The 26,226-nt window shown below is 43.2% G+C and overlaps 1 protein-coding gene across 5 annotated transcripts in view; it reads right to left on the bottom strand.

Annotated features, from left to right (window-relative positions):
- Positions 1–26,226, bottom strand: part of Prelid2 (PRELI domain containing 2) — a 99,198-nt gene that overhangs the window by 48,611 nt on the left and 24,361 nt on the right. For 4 of the 5 annotated variants that reach the window (XM_052155862.1, XM_052155858.1, XM_052155860.1 and 1 more), the window contains 3 exons: positions 14,299–14,356; positions 11,804–11,877; positions 9,496–9,656 (listed from right to left, as the gene is read on the bottom strand). In XM_052155862.1, the coding sequence (XP_052011822.1) occupies positions 9,496–9,656; positions 11,804–11,877; positions 14,299–14,356 (293 nt within the window). Of the gene's footprint in view, positions 1–9,495; positions 9,657–11,803; positions 11,878–14,298; positions 14,357–20,220; positions 20,302–26,226 lie in introns of those variants that run through there. The other variant, XM_052155861.1, reaches the window with a different exon arrangement.

The following is a 26,226-nucleotide window of genomic DNA, read 5'->3' as shown; positions in this document are numbered from 1 at the left end:
TTCCTTTGGCAGTGCCAGGAGCAGAGTTATTTTGTGTCCATACACAGGCAATTCAACATACAGCACACTGGAACCATGAAAGAGAGCACACATTCCGAATCTAAGAGCTCTGAAAATTAACAGGCGTTTAAACAACCAAGACTCCTTTCCTATTTTAACTATTTAAGGTATCTTTCCTTCTAAATGTGGGGAAATAAGAGTCCAGGGAAAACACAGATAAAGACAAATCCCCAGGTCACAGGGCCACGGACTCAAAAGGTCAGTTTACAGAAAAGCAGAGTCTCTTAGTGAGATCCTGGCCTGGATTACTGTACTGGCTGGCTAGGTGTGGCAAACCTTGTCTAATGTCTAATTATCTTCATGATGGAAATTTAATTAAAGTGCCTTTGAAGGGAGGGAAAATATTCCACTGGAGTTATGATTTGGTCACATCGCAGTTCCAATCACGAGTTTAGGGCCTTCTATAACCACACAGAAAGAGGGATGCCCCAAAGGAGACAGGGGGCATTGCAGTCAGCAGGCTCACTCACTGAACAACCCCCAAGTCTAACACTGCTGCAGTGGGCCCCCTGGCGGACACTCGCTCCCACCATGACAGATCATGTGGTCTCTCACCCCTGCTATTTGGCAAAACCCATCTCTGTAGCCATGATCCCTGGAGACTCACACAGTCCACAGATCTCTCAAGTACACAGTTTTCAGCTAACATAAGCAAGTACACAGGCTACCTACTGGACAGATAGACAAACACAACTTCAGGACAGGGATGGTTGAGGCCACTCCTGAAATCATCCTCTTGGGTCCTCACCTGGCTTCCATATCACATAAGTAAATTCCCGGAACTTCTCTAAACTTTCGACTCCTCTGTTAAATGAGATTTATACCTACTACTTGAATTATCTCACAGTTACATAAAGCCATCTGTATAAGGTTCTCTAGGTAATACACAATTGCTCAGATTGCATTTTTATGCAATCTAACAACCACCTGCTCTGGAGATGAAACCCCCCCACCCCAGTGGGCTGGACCCTCCCACATCAATCATTAATCAATAAAATGTCCCAACAGACAATCTACTGGTGAAACTGATGGAAGCATTTTTTCAACTGAAGTCTAGTTTTTTAGTTGTGAATAAAAAAAATAACCAGCACCCCTTTGCGATGGTTAGAACATTCATACAAAGCTTATTTGCGGAAGATTTGATCCCAGATACAACATATAGAGGTAGGGCTTTTTGGAAATGAGTGGACAGAGGTAAGGTTGAGATAATGAATGGGCTAATCTCTTGGCCTGGGTTGAGATTGGGAAGCAGATAGAAAGGAGGAACTACAACATGAGGTCCTCTGAAGAGTATAGCTCAGACTCATTCTCTCTTTCCCTCCCTCTCCTTGGGTGCTGAGAGGCGGGTGGCTTTCTCTGCAAGCTTGATAGAAAGCACCAGAACCATCCAGCCATGTACTAGAATGTCTGAACAAGGGAGACAAAGCAAATGTTGCCCCTATTAAGTTGGGGGTTTTCCCTCCGGAATGTTGTCACAGTGACAAAATACAAAATACAGCCCAGCTCTGATGACAATCAAGTTTCTTGGTCAACAAGCCTGCTGACAATGGGGTAATCTGAGTCTGCAGACTGTCACCTCAGTGTTCCTCTTTATTGTCTTGGGATCTTGGGTTTGGCACCACATTATTGCCTCGCCGATAAAACACTATCACTTTAATATTCTAAGTATTTGATTTATTATAGAGGCAAAACTAACACACAAGGAAGAAATGTGCCCACGGCATGTGGTCCCTGATGGCAGGGGGTAGCAGACACTTTCTCATGCATCAGGATCCCAGAGGTCTCGCTTCTTCACCTGTCCCTTCATCTGTCATTCCTCTCACTCTCGTGTACATTCAAGAGCCTGCTGAGTTTCCTATGCTTTTTAGCAAGAATTTTTTTCCACTGGGAAGGGTTTGCTGCTTGCCGGAGAATCAGATTATCAACTTCCTGTCACGCTTTACAAGATTAACAAGAACTTTGTGGAAAAAATGGGGGTGCCGGCTCCATATCTGCTTATCAGTAAGGCCACAGGACAACGGCTGGTTATCAAAGTTTGCAAAGCTTCGAGGCAGATTCACCCGGAGCCTCTATAAAACTAGACTCGCTGTAACATAGTTATACTTCTTATTTCCCCTCTGAACCTTGGACTAAGACACAACTCTAAACCAATGGAGGATTTAAAAAAAAATCAATATATGTCCACTAAGATATTTCAAAAGCTCTCACTTGTAAGTGCCACAGAATGCTGTCCTGGCTAAACATCATTGTTTCCAACTCAGTGATCATCACTTTTCAAGCATGGTTCCTTTTAAGAGCTACTCAACATCGGAAGCATTCACTCACCATTAGTGACAATAACTCGTGCTCGCTCCATGTTTAAACCCTCAAAGAGTAGACCAGTCCCACTTGGGATCTTACTAAGTCTTCATATCACTCTGTGATTGAGCTCAAGTCAGCTATTCCCAGAGCATAGAGCATACAGGTGACCAAGAACATCAATGAGACCTCCCCATATCACTGCACAAGACTCCGTCTACCCAATCCCACCAGAGTTTCCCAAATTCTACTTGCCCTCTGACCTTTTCCCGTATCAGCCCTTTTTCAGTCCCATCCACCACTCCCAGTATTGACTAGATGTACCACCTGAATCCCATGAACATCAAGCATTCTTCTGTCAAACAGAGAGGAGCATCTTTTGCACATCACACATTGTGCATGACTCCAGGTTACAGAAAACCATGACATCAGGCAAAACCCCCACAAGGCAGGAAGTGGTAAGGAAAACAGAACAGACTGATTATGTGAACACAAACAGCAGAAGGCAAATGTGGTCCTTTTAGAGGTCAGTCATCCTGAGCCCGGATAAGGCTCTCTCTCTTCCCAGATGTAGAGTTTGAGCAGAAGGGACCTTGGGCTCAGCTTGTCATAACCAGCAGTGCACTCTGTTAATTGTCAGATCACCCTCTGGTGTTCTGGAAATCAAGGTCAATGTGAGGAGAGGGAGTTGTGTCTGCAGATGAAAGCAGTAGTACTTATTCAGGCTATTAGGTAACAACACCCTCAAGCCCTTCAGCATCAGGACCGAGGCTTAGAAATAATTGTCAAGTAAAGTGGGTAGAGCCAGAGAAACCATGAGTCTGGAAATTGATCAAAAGATGGCTGTACCAACCTTAAATTCTCACAGAAGTCACCCAACTACCACATCTGCTGCTGTCAGAGGCGTAAATGATTCTTGAGGAAGAAAGAGATGGGTGCACAAAGAAACTGCCCAACAATTACCTCTTGAAAGACATAAATCATACTACTTGATTTGTCAGGTAATTACTTGAAACTTGGCACTTTTAGTCAAGAAATCTAAAACTGACAACTTCAAAGGTTAGATACCTATTTATTAGAATGAGTAATATTCACCAGAGGAGCCTCTATAAAACTATAAAACTAGGCTGTTCAACCCACTAATTTAATCTGTTTGTAGAATTGCATGTGTGCTTTCAATGTCTATTGTACTATTATAGGAATGGTTTCACTGAAATTTTCATAAAAACTGAACCTTCAGCCTTCTTAGTATCTACTCAGCTGAGCATTTTAAAGTCAGATGTGAGGTCTCATACCGTCAAGGATGGAGTATTGGACATGGAGTAGCTCAGACAGGAGTCACTGAGATGCTACACTGAGGGTAGAAGATTCATCACATCTCCCAAAGCAAAACCTCCACCAAGGGAGAAACTGAAGATACAGATACTTCAAGTACTGGCTAGTTTTGTGTGTCAACTTGACACAGGCTGGAGTTATCACAGAGAAAGGAGCTTCAGTTGGGGAAGTGCCTCCATGAGATCCAGCTGTGGGGCATTTTTTCAATTAGTTATCAAGTGGTGAGGGCCCCTTGTTGGTGGTACCACCTTTGGGCTGGTGCTCTCGGGTTCTATAAGAGAGCAAGCTGAGCAAGCCAGGGGAAGCAAGCCAGTAAGAAACATCCCTCCATGGCCTTTGCATCAGCTCCTGCTTCCTGACCTGCTTGAGTTCCAGTCCTGACTCCTTTAGTGATGAACTGTAACGTGGAAGTGTAAGCTCAATAAACCCTTTCCTCCCCAACTTGCTTCTTGGTCATGATGTTTGTGCAGGAATAGAAACCCTGACTAAGACACTTCACCTTGCCCAAAACTATGAATAGTATGGGATGTAGAGAAGGCAAAGCTGTCTTTCAGAACTGCCTTTCTTAGGTCAAGTAGCAATGACAAAAACCAAAGCAACTGTACATCTATCATGGTCCAAACAGTACAATAAAAGTCTATTGTAAGGGAAAAAAGAGTAAATAAGATTACTCAGAACTACATGAGCGCTCAAGAACTCACAGCAGCTGTGGGCCTTTACCTTCTATCATAGAAGAGGAGGGGTCCATATGGCCTCACCCCTCCTGGAAGAGCTACTAACAGAAAATGGTTATCAGACAAAGAAGTAACAGCCCATCCCCCAGTAAGTAATCCGCAGAGCATGCTTGTGCAAACAGTTCTAATTTAATTTGATGGACCACACACACACACACACACCATGAAAGGAGAAGGGGAGACTCATGGGAAGAATGGTTTCAGCAGGAAAGAACATAGAATGAGAGAGAGCAATGGGGGGAGGGGTGAAAGTGACCAAAGTCCATGATCATATATGTATGAAATCGCTGATGAATTAAATTTTGTATTATCTATATAAAATATATTATATACAAGTATATATACATTTATTGTTTGTTTGTTTGTTTTTTGAAGCAGGGTTTCTTTGTATAGTCCAGGCTGTCCTGGAACTAGTTCTGGAAACCAAGCTGGCCTTTGCTTCCTTAGTACTGTGTTAAAGGCATGCATGCACCACCACCACCGCCGGGCTCTTCTTATTTTTAAAAGGGCCAGAGCAATGTCTCAGCAGGTAAAATTACCTCACCAATCCTGACAATCTGAGTTAAGTTCCCAGGACACACACAGTGGAAAGCGAGAACTAAATCCTACAAGTTGTCCTCTGACCTGCAAGTGCATGCCCTGGAGCAAGCACACATGTGCACACGCACACATGTGCACACGTACACACATGCACAAGCACACATGCACACTAAATAAGTACATCCAGAAGTTTTCAGTTACAAAATTAGAACTCAAAACTAATAAATGCACCGGCTAGAATGCATAGGCATCAGTGCTGGACTGCCTTAGTTCTGAGGCTGTGAAGCTAAGGGCAAGAGATGGCAAGCTTCCTCTGTCTTCTTAGTCAAAACCGCAGTTTCCGAGAGGCAGTCACTGGCCACACATGGGTGCTGAGCCTTCAGATCAGTAATGGCATACTTTAATCAATAGATGCCAGAAGCTCATTAGGAATTTATGTAAAACAGCCCTTAACAACTGTTTATACTAATTATATAGAGATATGATATTTTGGATGTATTGGGTCAAATCAAATATATTATTGACATTAAAGAATCAGTTCAGACACAAATGCTAAGAAATTAATAAGCCTATCTCAGAATAGAGGTTTGTAGAAAGCAAACTATCATTTCTTTCTTCTTCCAAATATTTTTTTTTTTGATTTGGTTTTTTCGAGATAGGGTTTCTCTGTGTAGCCCTGGCTGTCCTGGAACTCACTCTGTAGACCAGGCTGGCCTCGAACTCAGAAATCCACCTGCCTCTGAACTCCCAGAGTGCTGGGATTACAGGTGTGCACCACCACCGCCCGGCTCTTCCAAATAAATTTAAAACAGGGCACCACTATTCTCCATTTTCTAAGTAAAAGCACACTCCCACAAGAGATACTTTTAGTTTTGCTCTGTAGCTTTATCTACTTTTCTATTTTCTGGTTTGTCCTGAGAAGTCATAAGGGCAAGGAGGACACCAGCCAGGAGTCTGAGTCCAGAGACCCTGAAATTCGCCAAAACGCTCCACATGGCGTCCTGGACCTACCAACACCGGTCACTGTGCCACAGAGTAGACAACAGTAAGTACGTACACTCGTCTGTGCCAAATACACAATAGCCCTCCATACACATCTTTCCTGGACTTAAATCTGGCTCTGGAAGTCCAACAGCAGGTTTCTAGCCCCATCCCTCCTAAATGAGGACAGGAACACTTCGGGGGATGGCATAATTAGATGACACAGAATGTAAACATGGAGCAGAGTCTTGTGAGTCTTGAAGGTTAATGGGAAATAGGTACAAACAAAATTTCTGCTTCTGTATTTTGAACTACGCAACTGAGGCTACAGTGGAAGAGTGCCTGCCTAGCTTGCCAAAGTCCTCAGCAACACACATTCATATTCTCTCTCTCTCTCTCTCTCTCTCTCTCTCTCTCTCTCTCTCTCTTTGCCTTACCTTTCCCCCTCCCCTTCCCCTCTCCTTCTCTCTCTCTTTCTCTCCCCATAGATCACAAAGTTAACAGGTTGGGGGTACAGCTCAGTGTGGGGAGTGCTTGCCTAGCAGACACCAAGGCCTGGGCCCCGTCCCCAGCACCATATACACCATGTGGGGTGGCATCAGCCTGTAGTTCTAGTACTCAGGAAGTTCAGGGTCATTCTTGGCTACATAATGAATTGAAGGCCAGTCTTGGTGTCATGAGATTCTGTCTCCAGAGAAAATAATTAAATACGTGATAAAATATACAATCGCAGAGATTTTCGTTATAACACTGTCATCATCGCTAAAAGTTCAGAAACCTAGGAGTCAAATTAGAATGGACCAGGACTAATAAGCAAATAAGCATGATCTCTAGTTAACGTGATTTGTTTCCCAGGACTGATTAATACTAGATAATTTGTTTTTTGAAGCAGGGTTTCTTTGTATAGTCCAGGCTGTCCCATAAGCATAATTTTTTCATTAAAAAAAAATACCTACAAAGTGAAAAGTTCTTTTGGGTTATCAGAGAAAATCATAATTTAACTGTCATGAACTGAACAAGTATTTGGTTCAGCTTTAAGACTACCCAACACCCAAATATAATACTAAGTAACGATAGCAGTAGCACAGACCAATCCTAAAATAAAGAGAATGAAGCCATGCATGGAATTGGACAGTGTCATTCCCGTGCTATATCTGCATACCAACATCTGCATACCAACATCTGCATACCAACGGCAGAGCTCTGCTCTCCGGCCTGTCTTTAATCCCACCACGCATGCCCTATGTTAGCTTTTGGCATGAGCAAAATAAAAACCATTTATTTTGCCTCTGGGGCTTCCTTACTGTCATTGACATATGGCCAAGTTGTGCAAGAGGGAATGATCTGGAGAAAGGCTGGGCCTTGAGAATGGCTTTTGCATAGGGACAATTAGTTATTTGAAGGTTTTCCTAGTTTCATTACAACTGTAGCTATACAATAAAAAAATTTCAAGCCACACAGAACAGTAACAATAAAACACAGTAAACTATCCCCTAAAATCACATTAGTCACTGTAATGGTTTAGTGCTTGTGATGTTTTATTTTTGTTTCTAAATCTATCTTTAGGGAAGCTGAGGCAGGAGGATGGCAGGAACCTGGAAGTTTAAGACAAGTTAGAATAAATACTCGGACACTTCTCTCAAAAATAAAACAAGTTGCCTGCGGAGATGGCTCAGCAGTCAAGAAGCAGGGCTGAGTCTCGTCCTCAGCACCCACATAGCACTTCAGGCATCTGTAACTCTTCCTCCAGTTCTGGCCTCTGCAGGCATGAGGCATGCACGCGGCACACATGTATACATATAGGCAAAACACCATACACATAAAAATATAGAAATCTTTTTAAAAACCTATCTTCAAGGGACTGATTGTTTCTCGCCCATTTACTTATAAAAACTTAATGTGTATTAATTAATTATCAGCTATACTGCAGAGAAATGAACACTGGTGCGTGCTGTTATGGAGTTCAAATTTGTATTAAAATTGGAAAACAATGTGGCAGAATCTGTGTTATATAGACCATATGTCTATGTACCCCCAAATTTATGAGTTGACATTTTTATTGTATTGCTTTGCATTGCCGTGTGTGTGTGTGTGTGTGTGTGTGTGTATGTGTGTGTGTGTGTATCTGTGTCCATGTGTGTGTGTCCTTGTGTGTGTGTGTGTGTGTATCTGTGTCCGTGTGTGTGTGTGTGTGTGTGTGTGTGTGTATCTGTGTCCATGTGTGTGTGTCCTTGTGTGTGTGTGTGTGTGCGCGCGCGCGCGCTGGGGATAGAACCAAAGAGCTCATGCATGGGAGAAGAGCTGCCTCCACCCAGCTGCCCCCCAAGAGGCAGAAGGAGTTAGGACATTAGTTCTTTGGGAAATAACTTGTTTACCTGATTCCATGAACCCAGCTATGGAATCTGTTCCATGGAGAAGAGCAATGCATCTGCTCCCTAACATCAGGATTAACAGAAGACAGACGTCTGCAAAGCTAGAGGCAGGCCTCACAGACACAGGATCTGCCAGCATCCACAGACTGGACTTCCCAGCCTGCAGAACTATGACATCAGAGGTGTTGCTTGATGCACAGAGACTGTAGTATCTAATTATAGCAGCTCAAACCAAGATTCCCTAGAACTCAAATTGGGTGTGTCCTGAAAACCAGCCGGCAGTACTTTAAAACTAACATATAAGGCATACACCACAGAACTCACTTCTTTAAGATTACACATTTCAGAGGAAATTACTAGACCTACAGGGTTAGCCAGGAACTGGGGCCATAGTGACAGGAGTTTACATATTTGTCAAAACAAAAAGGGCTGACTGCTAGGAAAGGTAAACTTGGTTGCCTATAGATAAACTTTGCAACAAATACAACACTTAAAAATTCCACGGAGAGAATCCACTCACATATCACATAAGAGTCATGTAGAGAAGACATATACCTCATGGGTATTAATTATTCTCACCTTTACAAGAAAGAGAAACTAGATATCATCACAGTGTCTGCCACAGAGGCAGGGACTAAATAAAATGTAGTAAAGTTGAATCACATGCAGAGGAAGAAGCTAGCTCTATGTATATCAAATAGGTAAAACTCAGTAGCAGTCAAGCAAACATAAAAGATAAGTGCACAAAAACTTAGGTGATGTAAAAGCATATATGTAAAAAAGATATACAAACTAAGGAAGGTGGGTGAGTCCGTGGACAAGCCCCTCCGTAAACATGCTTGGAATAGCATCAAGCAAAATGGTTTCCTTATTTAAACTCCGTTGAATACCTAGACTGCTTTTAAAGGTCCAAATGAATATTCAACCAACTGGTGGCATTCATTGCCTTTGGAGAGAGAAAGAAAATATCAGAATTTAGAGGGTACTTGGACAAGAGTTGAGTTCTGTCATACTTTCTCCAAAAGAAAATATATTTATCTACTTATGTGATTAAAAATAAAGTGAAATATGCATGTAATAGACCGAGACCATAAGTATGAAATTCTGTTCTTGTGTGTTGATCCTCTCCCCCAACACACACACACACACACACACACACACACACGTGATCTTACCAGTTTGGATTTTCCACACTTTCCCGGAAGACAGACTCTTCCCTCATGGATGCATACTGTGTCCACGTGAGGCAGTGACTTCGGATGGCCATGTTCCTTTTCTGCGGACTGAGCCACGACTCTTCTTCTAGCTGGATATCGGGTACCTTTAAAATACTCACCTGCCCAACAGAGACAGGACAGCATTCTCAGTTTAGGAAGAGCAAGCTACCTGAAGACTCTGCCTAGAGCCTATCTCACTCTTGGATAACAGAGGGGACAAGTGATCCTGATATATAGATGACACTTCAGCAATACTCCTCAGTCTTTGATATCCCGACACAGTGTAGACTCACTACATGCTAAGAACGACTTGCTAACGGCCCAGGATTGATAGAGGCTACTAAACAAATTATCAGCTGCTCCATGTCTCCTCTGGGCAGGCCTCCTTGAGTTGATAGGTTCTCATCAGAGCCCCCTACACATTCCCATGCAGGGCAGTATCAAGCGAAATATTCTCCTCCTTGTAATCTCTGTTCATTTCCTAGATATCGATGCTTTCCCAGGTAGAAAGGACAAGGAAAGCTACAAAGGCAGAATTGTACAAGTCAGAGCCTTAAATTATTTAAGAATTGAGATACAAGACGAACTTGAATGCCTTTCTAAATAATAGATTCAAAGTGCGTATATAGGGCAAAGGCAGCTATGAACTCTGGAAAAGCCAGTGATAATTTGCTGTGCAAGTGCAACACAGTTTCCCATCTGCAAGTCGAAAGAGGTTCGTTTTCTTTGTAGTTCCAGCTTTCTTTCCATTGAGAGTAACAGTGCTTTAACCCACAATGGGGAACGGATGGAAGCTGCCATTTTTCCTAGTGTAAGCACAGCAATTTAATTTGCAAGCTAATACTCGGGTGCCCAGCTTTGCTCTGTATCACACAGGGAATCTCTCCCGGGGAATCTTCTAAGGTGCCTGTCCAGACATATCCTCTTATGTTTTAAAAGACCCCTACCAGAAATCATACATTGTGACTGAAGAGCCTCGTAACTATTCAAAGCACCAGAAGAAGTGCTTGGCTATAGATAGGACAACCATACCCACCACCCCAGTGGTCAGGGAACAAGGGGCCAGAGAAAGACTGGCTGGGGAGGGTGCTGAGGGAGGCTATCTTATGGATATATCATCACTGTTACACCCATGAACTCACAACAGCTGTTTGTTCCTACATAAGACACACACAAGAAGTTAAAACTTCCCATCTTGATAGCATAGACAGGCAAGGGCTTAGCTGCAGAGTTATTGACAGCTGATGTCTGCTAAGGGAGGGAGAGTCGCTTTTCTTTGGAGGGGTACCCATCTCCCCGGAGCTAACCACAAACCCAGATATGGGCAACATATAGACCCAATGATTTAAAAATAATAGCACTAGAACAGAATTTAGGAACATGAGGGTCAAAGGGAGATATGTTGGGGAGTCTGAAGGGAGTTAAAAAGGGAATGGGGTAGATAAGATCAAGACATCATATATATGTGTGAAAATTTCAGAATAAATAAAAACTGTTTTTAATAATGTTTCTACACTTAGGCATAGTGGTACAAATCTGTAATCTCAGTCCTTAGATGGCCAAGTCAAGAGGATTATTCTCAGACAGAGGACAGCCTGGGCTACACAGTGAGTTCCAGGCCTGCCTGGATTATAGTGTGAGACCCTCTCTCAAGAAGAAAATCTTTGTATGGTTCAAGCCATGCAAATGACGGTTTCCACTCACCTCCATCCAACACAGAATCAGCTGAGTGCTTAAGGGTATCAAAGAGAGAAAACAATTTTCTATAATGAAGATTCCAGCATCAGCAACCTTATTGTACAGAAATACACACCAGGAGGCTTGCACGGGGCACTAGGAATATTGTGCTTTCAGAAACAGCTATCATTTCTGACCCATGCATTACAAACAGGAGTGTGGCCTCCCTAACCAAACAGGAGCCTGACATTTACAATCCGCTCACTTGTAATTGTCCTTTCCTAAGGGCCATTAGTAACCATGGGTAGACTAGAAAAGACAACACTTTATTCAAAATGCCAAAAGTACCCACAAAATAATCATCAAATCTCCCCACATCCACAAAGGACAGAGATCAACACACAGCATATCATGTGTCATCTGCTAAAACTGGGGTGGGCATGAGAGAAATATTTCCCTACAAAACTGTGAGATTTGGGGAAGCAAGAAATCCCAACACCAATTTATATCAGAAAATGCTGTATTTTCTATGACTGTTAAAACTCTTCAATTTTATCTCCACTGTGATTAAACTCCGAAATGAATTTACCTTTCTTAAAATTTCTGGAACCACATTCTGACAGATAGCAATCCTCTTTCTATAGATGAGTCCTGTTGATTCATCTAGAAAAAGAAAATTTCATAGCCAAAAAAAAATAATAATTAGGGAAAAAAAAGTATTCTTATCCAAGAGTCCATAGAACTTCTTGATTCAATTTAAATTGTCAATATGTAGAATTCTTAGAGATAAGGCTTAATATAAAACTCGGTTTTCCGAGGGGTGGAGAGACGACTCTGTGGTTAGGAGTTAGCTCTTAGGAAAAGTTAACAAAGCTCAGTTCCCAGCACCTACCTCGGCAGCTCACAACTTCCTATAGCTCCACCCCCAAGGGATCCCATCTGATCTCCTCAGATACCTACATCCAGGTTCATATACCCACAAAGGCATATACACGCATCAACATAATACAAGGTAAAATCCATCTTTTCTTAAAGCGCTGTGTCTGATTAGTGTTTTGAGCCAAATCACAAAAGCTCAAGGGATAAAGGAAAACAACTCAGAACACACATGCTAAAGCCAGAAAAACGAATCACGAACGAGCCACTACTCTGGGTGATTAATGTCAAGCATCCAGTGGCCGTGGCCAATGGCTGCCCATTCACCAACAAGGAGGATGGTAATGGAGTCCGCCACCTCCTGGACCATGGTGTCAGGCACAGATTTCTGACTGTATACCGAATTAACTACACGAGTCACCTCCTTCTCTCCGAGAGGAATAAAACCCTGGTGACCAGAGAGAGTACTCCATCCTTGAGGAAAGTTAATTAATAATATTGACAACAATGGGTTAAAATAAGAGGAAACAGGAAGAAAAAAAAAAAAGACAGACTGAAGCATTGCCCTTTCTCTATGAATTATTAAGGCTCAGCCACAGTGCAGAGATTCCCAGACTCTGACTACAGCCGTCCTGGCCCCTGACAGAGACACCCGGACCACCAGGATTCCTGCTGGCAGGAATCAAATGTCCCACCCCTAGCAGTCCTTGGTCATCTCAGCCAATGTGAGCAACACATATACTATAAATAGAGTAGCTTCTGGGCTTAATCCCAGCCCCTAGGAGGCAGAGGCAGGCGGCTCTTTGGGTTAAACGTAGCAAACTTCAGGTGAGCCAGGGTTACCTAGTGAGACTATGTCCTTAAAACAAACAAACAAACTAAAATGGAGGCAAAGATGACAACCTGAAATCACAACCACCACTCTATGCCACTTGAGAATATGTGTACTTTATTGTCTCCTTTGATCCTTATAACAATCTAAGTTAACAGAATTGTTCTCCCACTCGACAGATAAAGACCTTGTGCCTTTAAAAAAAAAATATTAGGTCGTGAGGGAAGCAACAGAATCAGGACTTGAAATCTGACTAAGGCCAGAGAGTAAACGTGTCCCATACCGCATGCAAGTATGTGAGAAAATGCTTTCTGGCGATCTGTTTCTGTACCTGCACAGAGAGGACTTGTATGTCAAGTGTGAGCATCATCAGAACTCCTGGCACCACCCATTTCTCAAGTTCCCAATTGATGGTGACAATGCTTGTCCTTAGGAAGGGAATGCAAAAGGTCCCTGAGGTGGAGTACGGTCAGCATTGTCAGACAGGGGTCATAGGGTACATGTTTAGCTTTATAGAACACATGGTCTCCTTTGCATATACCCAGCTCTTGCTGTTAGTCAGATGAAGCACCCATACAAACAGAGGGGAGTGTCTAACAACACAGCAACAGAAACAGACAGCATGGGCTGGAGAGATGGCTTAGTGGCTAAGAGCACCCGACTGCTCTTCCAGAGGTCGTGAGTTCAATTCCCAGCAACCACATGGTGGCTCACAACTATCTGTAATGTCATCCGATGTCCTCTTCTGATGTGTGTCTGAAGACAGCTACCGTGTACTCGTATAATAAATAAAAGTAAATCTTTAAAAAGAAAAAGGACAGCATAAGCTATAATTGGCCAAATTCCAGTTACGGCTCCATAATCCAAGAACTTTATAGCAACATCGCATCTATACACTTTTTCTTTGTAATACTCCAAACTAGTCTCGAATTCCTGATCCTCCTGTCTCCGCCATTCAATAGACGAGATTATAGACATGAGCCGACATCATCTCTTGTGTTATATACAAATGTCTTGTCATCCACAAATTGATGTGTGTTAAGGATGCAGCCAAGTGAGTCTGGACAGGACAGTCCCTCCTTGTTATAGTTTCCTTCTGCATTTAAGAGGAGTAGCTATAATTCCTACCTCAGCATTATTCCACAGGTTGAATGAGTCCACGAAAGTAGATATTGGCACACATGGAGCACTTCACCATGTTACCTGTACACAGTCATGACTTACCATCAACTGTGATTTAGAAAGTAACAAGAGCCCTGCTTAAGAGGTGACGGACACAGGTGCAAACACACATGCACACACAAATACATCCTTTCCAAAGTCAGCATACTTAAGGGCCTTAACTACTATACTTTGGGTCTAGTCAGAGAACTTACCTTTCTTTTCTTCCACAGTTTTTACAGAGATGACATTTTTATCCATGGGGTTGGGATACTGAACAAGAACAAATAAAGAAAAGTTAGCATTCTCTTTTGTCAACATGAATTAGCTGACAGAAGTGACAGGTATCTACAGGACTGGTAAATATCTTCCAAGAAACCGCTAAGTAAAACCCAGTGTACTGGCTGGTTTTGTGTGCCAACTTGACACAGGCAGGAGTTAACAGAGAAAAAGGAGACTCCCTTGAGGAGATGCCTCCATGAGATCCAGCTGTAAGGCATTTTCTCAATTAGTGATCAAGGGTGGGAGGGCTCCTTGTGGGTGGTGCCATCCCTGGGCTGGTAGTACTGGGTTTTATAAGAAAGCAAGCTGACTGCCAGCTGACAGCCAGGTGGTGGTGGTGCACGCCTGTAATCCCAGTGCTCTGGGAGGCAGAGGCAGGTGGATTTCTGAGTTCAAGGCCAGCCTGGTCTATGCCAGCCTGGTCTACGGAGTGAGTTCCAGGACAGACAGGACTATACAGAGAAACCCTGTCAAGAAAGAAAGAAAGAAAGAGAGAGAAAGAAAAGAAAGAGAGAAGAGAGGAGAGAGAGAGAGAGAGAGAGAGAGAGAGAAAGAAAGAAAGAAAGAAAGAAAGAGACCAAGCTGAGCAAGTCAGAAAGCAGCACTCCTCCATGGCTTCCTCGTCAGCTTCTGCCTCTAGATTTCTACCCTGTGTGAGTTCAAGTCCTGACTTCCTTTGGTGTTGAACAGCAATGAGGAAGTGTAAGCTGAATAAATCCTTTCCTCCCCAACTTGCTTCTTGGTCATGATGTTTTTTGCAGAAATACAAACCCTGACTAAGACACCCAGTTTTAAATCAAAGATCTTGGTTTTAGCACTTAAACTCAAACAAGTGAAGCAGGCTTTCATGAAATCCAGGGGAAATGTGTTCAGTTTTGTGTGCATGGGTCTTGCATGGGTCCTGCATATATGTATGTGCACTATGGGTGTTTGGTGTCAAAGAGGACTCCAGAGGGCAACAGATCCCCACCTCCCAGAACTGAGGTTACAGGTGAGTATGAGCTGCCACATCAATACTGGGAACTGAACCTGCGTCCTTCAGGAGCAGCTACTTGCTTAACTAATGAGCCATCCCTCTGACTCAAGGGAAACTTTCTTTAGATGCCATCTAAGCCCTGAGCAGAGATGAGAATGAGGTTGAGAATATCATTTATTATTATTATTATTATTATTATTATTATTATTAATTTACCAGACTATAATAAACCATGAATGCTCTGTGTCCTACCTGTGCTAAATGCCTTAATTATATCACCCTGTCTGACTCTACAGCTATTCTGCAGTAAAGACATTACACAATATTATTAACTCCTATTTTTAAAAGTAGGGACTGGGTGAAGATTGGATTGTTTCATCCCAGCTGGTGCTTGGGAGTCAGAGAACTAAACAGACCAGTTCAACACAACGAGAATTCCTTTACTACTGCCCTGGGCCATGGCTTGGTGACTGTGTTAGCAATTCAGGAAAATAATCATAAAAGGATAGGATGTCGAGCATGTAGGAGACATTTGGTAAATGCATTACTTCTTTTATTAAATTGTCCTGAAAGACAAGTTAGATGCACCAAGGCTGACAATTGCTACCATTTTTTAACCTGGTCTACATTGTCTGTTAATTCTCAGAAGCATGCCATAAAGTTATATGTGGTTGGTTTGTTTTCTATTGTATATATGAGAGATAAGGCTATTTAGATAAGTATAGAGATAAGTATTATTTAGATAAACTAAATATCTTGCTCAAAACAGCTAATAATTACTGCATCTGGAACAATGTAATTGACCCCAAATACTGTCTGCCTCCCCTACATCCATGGTGAAGTTACCTTGGAGTTACTCTAACCCAACCTTTCCATTCCTCAGATGGAGGGAGAGAGGGAGGAAGGAAGGAAGAGATGGAGAAGGGATAGGATTGGAAGGGAGGGTGGATAGTAGGAGGGAGGGAGAAGGAGGACAGGAATCTCTCAAAGCCATATGACAAAGTGGATTCTAACTGGAGCCTGATGCTTCTGGGCTCTTCCTGCTCCTCCCCAGGTTCCCAGCCTCATCCTATAACCCAATGGCACCATCACACACTGACAGAAGCCACTGCTCAGGCTGAGGTGGGGAAAGGAGTCTTTGCCTAGAGAACTTGAGCTTCAGGACTCCTAGATTCTTAGAAGTGGCATACAAAGCTCTATCAGTATGGGTCTCAAAAAACAAAAATAAGAATGAAGATGCCAGGGTGGTGGTGATGCACGCCTTTGATCCTGTGAGTCTGAAGCCACCTGGTCTACAGAGTGAGTTCCAGGCTACACAGAGAGACCCTTCTAACTATTTTGGTTAAAAAAGAAGGAGGAGGAGGAGGAGGAGGAGGAGGAGGAGGAGGAGGAGATGCATTTGTGCATGCATTCATGCAGTTTGGCCTTAGAAGGAAAGGGTGAAAATTACAATGAAGAGATTCATGTTAGTAAGAGAAGGATAAATTGGGGATTTGGTTCCTCTACAAAGGAGGCTTCTTGGACCAGAGACATCTAAGCTGCACACAGCTCCCTAAACCATGTGGACAGGTGTGTAAATTAACCTTTCACACTAACATAAAGTGTAACTGTTTCCTTTACTGCATCCCAGGTTGTTCATTAAATATCCATAAATGCATTCCAAGTAAATGTTACAGTCACGCTGTAAGTTGTAGGAAGATAACTAAACTAAATTATGAAGGAAAACAGAATGTATCGCCAGACAGGCACAGTAATAAAATGTTCTCAGTTCTGATTACATCACTAAATTGTCAGTGAAACTTTCACAGGTTAAACTATACTACTTCACACTTTCACTTAATTTCAATATTTATCTACTAAGAGAAATTATATTCATTTAAAAAATGAGACCTTCTTTGTTTTTTATTAGACAGAAAGATAGATAGATAGATAGATAGATAGATAGATAGATAGTAGATGGATAGATGATAGATAGATAGATAGATAGATAGATAGATAGATAGATGATAGGTAGATAGATGATAGATTAGATAGATGAGAGATATATAGACTGACAGGCAGACAGATATACAGACAGATTAGATAGATGATAGATAATAGATAGATAGAAAGATAGATGATAGATAGATAGATAGATAGATAGATAGATAGATAGATGAGATGATAGACAGACAGACAGCATGCCAAATACTGTTTCAGACACTGAGGATGTAGGAGTGACATGAAAACCATGTAGCTTTTTATAAATTCATTTATTAGTTGAAGAAACAAACAAAAGTAGTAAATAAATGTCGGATGTGCTTAAGAGAAAATAAGACAGGGTAAGAGACAAAAAAGTATGGAAGATGAAGTAGAAAACACTTAAGGGTCACTCATTTTATAATCCTTGACAATAGCAATAGAAAGTGGAACTTTTAATAGCTGAACACAAGAGACCATGAACTATTCATGCTAATAAATATCATTTGCAAAATTTAAGGTATTTTTCTTCATGACTGCTTCTGGAGTTAACACACATAAACCTCAAGTTTCCATGAAGAATTACAAAAAAAAAAAAAAAAAAAATTAGAGGTTTGTGTGAAACAGCTAAATACCATGACATGGATGGCACATATTTTAACTCTTTAAAGAAATTAAAAATGTATTGAACCAAGGCTCCCTCTACCTGGCGTTACTTGGAATAACAGAATGCCATCTTGTGGTAACCTACATATTCATGTTCTAATTCTTACACACAGAATGTATTGAAAACCTGCTACAACGCAGAGAATATTCCAAGGGAGAGCTTCTCAGAGTTCATGCTAGGAGCTCTTCCCATCAGCCTGGGAAGACATCAAGTAGGCACTCACGGGTTCTGGACACTTATTCAAACACCACGTGGCTATAGAATTGATCCAGCCAGATCCAGATCTATCATGTGCCCACTCTGCAGGCGTTACCCAGCGGCTGCCTGACACGATCTCATTTAGTTCTCTTCCAAACAGAAAACATATTAACGGGTATTATGATATGGCCTCTTCTTGTTAAACGTCTCATGTGTAAATCCTTCACACAAACAGAAATAAGCCTGCCCATCCCCAGTCCATACCAGACACTAGTGGAAGCAGAAGCTGACCCAGTTTCTGCCAGAAGCCTTGTCTTTCTCAAACCTGGTTTGGTGGTGACGTACACACACCAGATGTGCTGTAGTTTATCAGTGACTCTGGAGATTGCTCAAAGTACATTTGGCTTCATTTTTTTAAATCTTATTTATGATTTTACTTTCTTTATGAGTGACTGGAGAGATGGTTCAGTGGTTAAGAGGTCCTGAGTTCAATTCCTAGCAACCACATGGTGGCTCACAACCATGTGTAATGGGATCTGATGCCCTCTTCTGGTGTGTACTCATATACATAAAATAAATAAATAAATCTTAAAAAGAAAACTTTCTTTATGGAATAAGCAGGCTCACTCCTTCCTTTCCCAAGATATGTCTACCGTAACACCAACAAAGGTAAAAATACCCACTCCTAAAGTTATCACTCAACCCTTCCCATTTTCCTTTTTAGGTTTTGGGGTTTTTTTTGTTTTGTTTTGTTTTTTGTTTTTTGTTTTCTTGGAGACAAAGTTTCTCTGTATAGCCCTGGCTGTCCTGGAGCTCACTCTGTAGACCAGGCTGACCTCGAACTCAGAAATCCATCTGCCTCTGCCTCCCAGAGTGCTGGGATTACAGGCTTGCGCCACCACCACCTGGCAACCCCCATTTTCCTTTTTACGTATCTAAAGAGTCCAGAAACCATTTGAATGGAGGTATCTTGAGCAGGTGGATAAAGCAATTCCTAGAAGTCATAGGTTATTAAATAAAAATCCATTTCCAGGGATCGGCTACCTACCTGTAATGTTCCTCAGGGGCTTTAAAATAATACAGGTGATTGCCCTGCTGTTGACTGCCCACTGAAACTAGATGGTAAGATTATCTTGATGAAGATCTGGTTTAAGGACATTCAGAAATGAAGCTAGAGGTGGCCGGGCAGTGGTGGCACACACCTTTAATTCCAGCACTTGGGAGGCAGAGGCAGGCTTATTTCTGAGTTTGAGGCCAGCCTGGTCTACAGAGTGAGTTCCAGGACAGCCAGGGCTACACAGAGAAACCCTGTCTCGAAACAAACAAAAAACAACAAACAATCAAGCTAGAGATGATGCTAGATGCTCCCTCCCTGCTGTCTGGCTGGCCTTCATAGTGCCAGTGGCGCTGTGGGAACACTGTCCTCAGTCATCTTCCTCAGCTTTAGACCCTGCAAGCTCTCCTACTGAATAGGATGCTCAGGCAAGATATGTCCACTACTACAATAGTGGCAAGGCCATTATCGAGTAACCAGCCACTTTCTGATGGGATTGGATTTGAGGCCTGCTCCACAGTTGAGAATGAGTGCTTAGTCCTGTAAGCCTGGCCAAAACCCTGTGGCTGGATAGGCCATGGGTCCCAGTGGGGAAAGTACTGCTGTTGTTTTACTAAGTGGGTATCCTTTTTCTACCTTCTAAATTGCCTTCTACATAGTTGTGGTTATCCCCATAGACTATGTTGCTGTCACATTTGGGCAGAGATCCTTCTTGCAGTAAATGGTGGTTACTGAGACTTATAACTGGTCAAAATGAGGAAATGAGTGACTGCCGAGTGCTCAGCTCTAACTAGGACATCAGTGTCACCCCCTTCGAGGCTGGAGAACAGTGTGAATAAGGAGCTTAGAGACAGCAAGAGCACAAAGGGGTGGAATGCTGTAGAACAAGCCAAGCAAAGTATGGCATGTCTGCTGCGCTCCTAAACTCACAGCAGCTACAAAACACGAGCCTATCAACACAGTGGAGCACTTAAGAGTGCCCCCCTTCCCTGGAGACTTACAGGCAGCCAACAGTCGCTGTGGGGTGAAGCTAATCCTCCCACCTCCGAAGAGCTCTAGACAGTTACTGGTCATTGTAGGGACAGACAGTTTCTTCAGTGGTATGGCTACGGATGAGATGTGAATACTTGTAGATAGGCACTCCACATGCTCCTGCAAGCACCCAAATAAAATTCTCTAGTCTCCCCTCCTCTGTCTGCCTCCCTCTCTCCCTCACTCTCCTCCCCAAGCTGCCCCCTCCCCCCTCTCACACACACATAGACACACACATACACACACACACACACACACACACACATACGGTGGAGCTTTATGAAGACTAAGCCTCTACTTTTGTTTGCTAAGGGAAAGTCCATCTTTCAGAAGGCACTCTTATAAGCAGGAAGTTATTAAAATATCAGCTATCTGAAAAGTTGAAAGGTCAACTGACTTTTGAAACACAACCCTCCTCCTCACAGACAACGCCTTCCCAGGAATCACTGTGGCCTGCTCTTGAATAGGGTTATCTGAGAAAGCACAAAGAATGAGGAACTGCAGTTCACCCGGTTCATTCGCATCCACATATCTGCTGGATACACTATAAGGGGATCTGCAGCCCAGCTGTTTCCACACACAAAGGGTCTTGCTGCGTGCTCAGTTATACAGAAACATCACCATACATTGCCCAACCTTTCCATGCCCTCCATAAGGAAGCTCATGCCAGGAGAAAAATCAAAGTTGACTTATTACCAAGATCAAATGAGTCTTCAGTTAATCAACACTTCATTGATCTTCCTGGTGTGGTAGCTCATGCCCATAATTGCAATACTGGAGAGGTTGAGGGAGGAATACCAAGAATTCAAGGCCAACCTGGGCTACATAGGAAGATGCAATTTTAACAAATGTTCCTTGCCCCACATTATATGTCTGTATATACCCCAGAAAGCTTGGCACAATAATCTATACATTCCTCTCTGCTCCCCCTGACAGGAAGCACCTTCGGGACAAGATCTTGTTTTATTTATTGTCAGAGGGTAGCACAGACTTACCAATTAATAGGTATATAATGGTTATGTAGCTATTAGCACTTTGATAGATAAAAAAATCTTCATTCAGACACTAAGCCACAGCCTCCACTGGATGAGTTACTAAGCACACTTTAAAATTTAAATTGCACTTAAAAAATAATTTATCATTCAGATGTGCACCATTATTCATGCTCACCTTCTCCCTTATTGTTCTAAGTTAGTAAAGATTTCTGCAGACTGCTTCCCCCGGCTTTTCAGTTTCACATTCCTGAACAAACATAAAGCTCTCCAGAATTCAGCAAGCACTTACCATGCCCCAGCATTAAGCTAGTTGTTTACATGAAAATGCACGTGTTAATTAATATCCCCCAGTTGCCAGGCGGTGGTGGCGCACACCTGTAATCCCAGCACTCTGGGAGGTAGAGGCAGGCAGATTTCTGAGTTCGAGGCAAGCCGGGTCTACAGAGTGAGTTCCAGGACAGTCAGGGCTATACAGAGAAACCCTGTCTCAGAATAAAAACAAAAACAAAAACAAATCCAAAAAACAAAAATAAATAAATAAAAATAAAAATAAAAAATATCCCCCAGCAACCTAGATGATAGCTATTCCTCTAATTCTACAGACAAGGAAACTGAGGCACAGAAATATGAACTGACCTGTCCCACACCCCCACAACTGTCCACACTACACGCTGGCATGAGAACCATGCTCCTCACAGCCAGCTTCTCTCATGCCACACCTCAGAGCCCAGGGTGGAAGATAAAATGTGCGCCTGGCACAGTCCATAAAGACATCTGTCAGCTCTGCACAGCACTGAGGCCTAACATCTAACCAAACCCCCATCCCATTGGGAAGTGCAGATAGATCCTCCCTAAAGACCTCTGGAGCTCCGTGGGAAAAGATGTTCTACACGTGTAAGTGTCAGGGCTGCAAGGGAGTGAAGATGGCATCAGAAGGAAGCATTATTAATTATCCAATCAGCTTTCTACTCTAAATGGAAATAGCCATTCATAAATCCAGTTTATGAGCTTAAGGGTAAACACCAATCTATTCCACACCAGCACGCCACTGGAATAAATAAAGCCTTAGGTCATGGATGAAAGAAGGAATTTATTTTACTCATTTTTTTTATTACAGTATTCCAGAAAGCACATGTTTCTGAAAACTCTGTGTTGGCTTTCCTCTCTTAGGGTTTTGTTTGCTTCATTTTGTGAAAAGGCCAGAAGGTGTTTCACTGTGTTGCCCAGGCTGACCTCAAACTTCTGAACTCAAGCAATCCTCCTGCCTCAGATTCCCAAATTGTAACTTTAGTGTAAAATTACAGCACACCACAAAAGGGTGAGCTTTGTTCTGGGTACATGGGTTTGTTGAGTGTTTCCTGTGTTCTAGAACTTGTCTGGTCCTTGGGATGCAACAGAAATAGATACAGATCCCCATAGAGTATGCCCACATTCACAAGGAGCAAAGTCAACCTAAGCAAGTCCACAGTGAGAAAGAAACCTTAAGCTCTCTGCACTCGTTTGAGCTGACATGAAGACCCACTGATCACCACAGTTCACAGTTCACATGCAACCTTAGTTATGACTTTAAATTCCAGGCATTTGACAAGAAATTCTCTTAGCACCTAGCACATGAGAGACACATCCATCAAAAAGACCTACACAAGCCTCCACAAAGGTATCTTCTATGCTTCCACACTTGTCCACACAACTTTGTGTTCTCTCTCAAGATGACTTTTAGTCAATTGGAAGGAAAATACACTAACTGATGAGTGCTGGAAAGGTTAAGAATTGTGAATTGTACAGCTGGGGTGGTGGTGGTGCACGCCTTTAATCCCAGCACTCCCAAGGCAGAGGCAAGTGAATTTCTGAGGTCAAGGCCAAGCCTGGGGCTACACAGAGAAACCCTGTCTCGGAAAACAAAACAAAAACACCAACAACAAAGAGGGGAACCAGGAACGCAATGACACTGTGAAGCCACTGCTGCAGTCATGGAAAGCACAACATAGCATCTGAAGGAGCTGTGCTGAGTCCGAGCACTCTTCCCCATGGCGAGGAATCCTGGACTCCACAAATGGGGTTGTATCCTCCGTTTCCTAGGTACCACTCACAGTTGAAAGCATGTGCCTAATGTTTTGGGCATAGCAGCAGTCAACAGACAGGTGTAAGGAGAGCAGGCATCCCTTGGGTTTTAAAAATAGTACTGAAGTAGAACTTGGAAGGCGAATCTGGACATCCCAAGAGCCACAGAGCAGTAGATTCTATTTAAAACACAATGTCCTCAGTTCTAAAGCAGCCTTGCCCAAGGTTGTGCAAAATCAGATTAAACATCCCAAGAGTCTCTCATGTGACTGTCTCTTCTGCCTATTGCTTTGTTCAAAATTTTTTTAATTATCATTTTTTAAAAAGTATTGTCATCTCTGAATGAACACAGACCTGGCAGTCCTCTATTGTATGTGCTAGGGGCCTCATATCAGCTGGTGTATGCTGCCTGGCTGGTGGTCCAGTATTTGAGAGATCCTAGGGATCCAGATTAATTGAGACCGCTGGTCCTCGTACAGGGTTGCACACCCAACCCTCAAGAGACTGGAGGCCCCAGTGAGTTTAGAAGTCAGATGTGGTGGGGGGTAGGGACATCCACGTGGAGACAGGAGGAGGGGAGGAGGTATGGGAAGTGGAACAGTCGAAGGGTAGACAGGGGTTGGCAGGGTGGGGAATAAAATATGGAGTGTATAAAAATAATTTAAAAAAAAATTTTTTTTAAGTATCATCATGCCGGGTGGTGGTGGGGAACGCCTTTAATCCCAGCACTTAGGAGGCAGAGGCAGGTGGATTTCTGAGTTTGAGGCCAGCCTGGTCTACAGAGTGAGTTCCAGGACAGCCTGAGCTACACAGAGAAACCCTGGCTTGAAAAAAAAACAAAAACAAAAAACAAAAAGTATCATCATAAGGAATAAAAGCATTTAAAGCATATTTTGCCCCAAATATAACTCTTATTACGGAAGGCTCTATCAAAAATGCATGCCTGTGGATCTGTTGCATTTCTGATCCCCACAAGAAGCCTAGGAGGCGGCAGCATCACCACTAACAGAGGGGAAAGGAGCCATCTACACAGCCGAACAAGGCGCTCAGTGCACAGGCGCTCCTGTGCAGTGTGGGCGCATCAGCGCACCGAAGAGAGCCTAAGGAAGCAATTCCTTTTTAAAAATATAAATACCTGTATTCTTTGAGACTTTCACACAATGTTCTTTGACTGTATTCACTCCCAACTCCCTCCCTCAACTCCTCCCAGACCCAAGCCCACCTTCCTATCTACCTCTACTTCACGTCATTATTGTTGTTATTATTGTTATATAATACCCCATCAACTCTAAGTTATGCCGTTCACTAGAGTATGGTAGACCTACCTGAGAAGCCATGCACTGCTCATAGGTGATTAGTTAGGAGTGAAGGCTCATGAACCCCTTTCCCTCCATGCTAGAATGCGGTCTAACAGCTCTCTGACATCATCCATCATCAGGGAAATGTTTTATGAAGTAGATGGTGGCTAATAGAGAAACTTACAACTAGTCAAGTGCAGAGAATAAGGGGCTGTGGAGTATACATCAATATCACACACACACACACACACACACACACACACACACAAGCTAACTGTCTTATAAGAACGGCATCAGATACTGAATGTTCTTGGATGAGTGACCTCAGCCACACCACACTAAATCCAACCACATGAGCTCAGTCAACCCACAGAATCACCAGAATGAAAAGCCTGTCACTAGGCAAGGCCACTACATTTTAGAGAGATTTGTTGCACAGAAACGACTAGCAAATACTGTGTCCTGCAGGCACATCTAAGCTAAGCCTCATATTAGGTGCAGAGTGCCCCTCCCCCCACCAGCAAACCATGAGAAGGAAATGAACCGAAAGGCACTACACTCAGCAAAGCTGAACGCTGAGCTGCTGCCCTGTCCTAGAATCTCCTGCATGGCCTCTGTGTGCAGAGCTGGAAGCACAGCCTCCTGTGAACCATGGGCTTTAGATTCAGATGAGCTGAGGTCCTGGCTCTCAGACCTGCTAGCTGCGGGCGCTGGAACAGTTATGTAGACTTCTCTGAGCCTGTTTTCCCACAATGTGAGTGAGTCAGTCATGATGACTTCTTAGCCTGCTTGGAGGAGAAGTGATAATACTGCATTACACAGAGCCAATGTTTTAAACACACACACACACAGAGGGGGGGGGGGGAAGGAGGGAGAGGGTGAGGGAGAGAGGTTGCCTAGAAAACTCTTATCCATGTTTCAGCAAACCTGTAATGTCACTTTACTGAGAAAGCCTACCTACCAACGCCTTCATATGGGACTGCTGTAGCCACCCCGTCCCCCACCACCCTGTATGCTCCTCGTATGAAGTATGTATCATCCATCAGAATGATGCCAACCTCATCATCATTGATTAATGTTGTTCTCACTCTCTAAATCCCATCCCCTTTACCTGAAATTGATATGTGAGTGTGCATTGCAAAGAGGGTGTGTGAGGCTGTGTGTGTGGTTTTGCAAAGGGAGGTCTGCTCAGGGAGAGTTGCAAAGGGTGGGGGAGGGGAGGGGGAGGGGGAAAGTGGAGAGGAGGGGAGGGGAGGGGGAGGGCCCATCCGTGAAGCGTAGACAAAGTGACTCTACCATTCTGAAAAGGCAGAGGTCTCCTTTTTCCAGATGACAATCCTTTTTCCCAGGTGGCAGTGGGGCTACACATTCCATCTTGAATATCCCCCCAAGGGCTAGGTGTTAATGGTTACATCCCAGGGCAGCCCTACTGGATAATGGTAGACTCTTGAATAGGTGGAGGATTGTGGGAAGAGACTCTTAGGCACTGGTATATGTCCTTGAGTTGGATCATGGGAACGCAGTCCATCCCACCTTCCTACTTTGCTCCTTGGCTCAGACCTAAGCAGATTTGCTCTACCACAGGTTCCCACCATGAGATACTGCCTCTCCACAGGCCCAG

Source organism: Apodemus sylvaticus, chromosome 13 (assembly GCF_947179515.1).
Source record: "Apodemus sylvaticus chromosome 13, mApoSyl1.1, whole genome shotgun sequence".
Lineage (NCBI taxonomy): Eukaryota > Metazoa > Chordata > Mammalia > Rodentia > Muridae > Apodemus > Apodemus sylvaticus.
The sequence above is the reverse complement of the archived record's forward strand: the minus strand, read 5'-3'. Positions and strand labels throughout refer to the sequence as shown.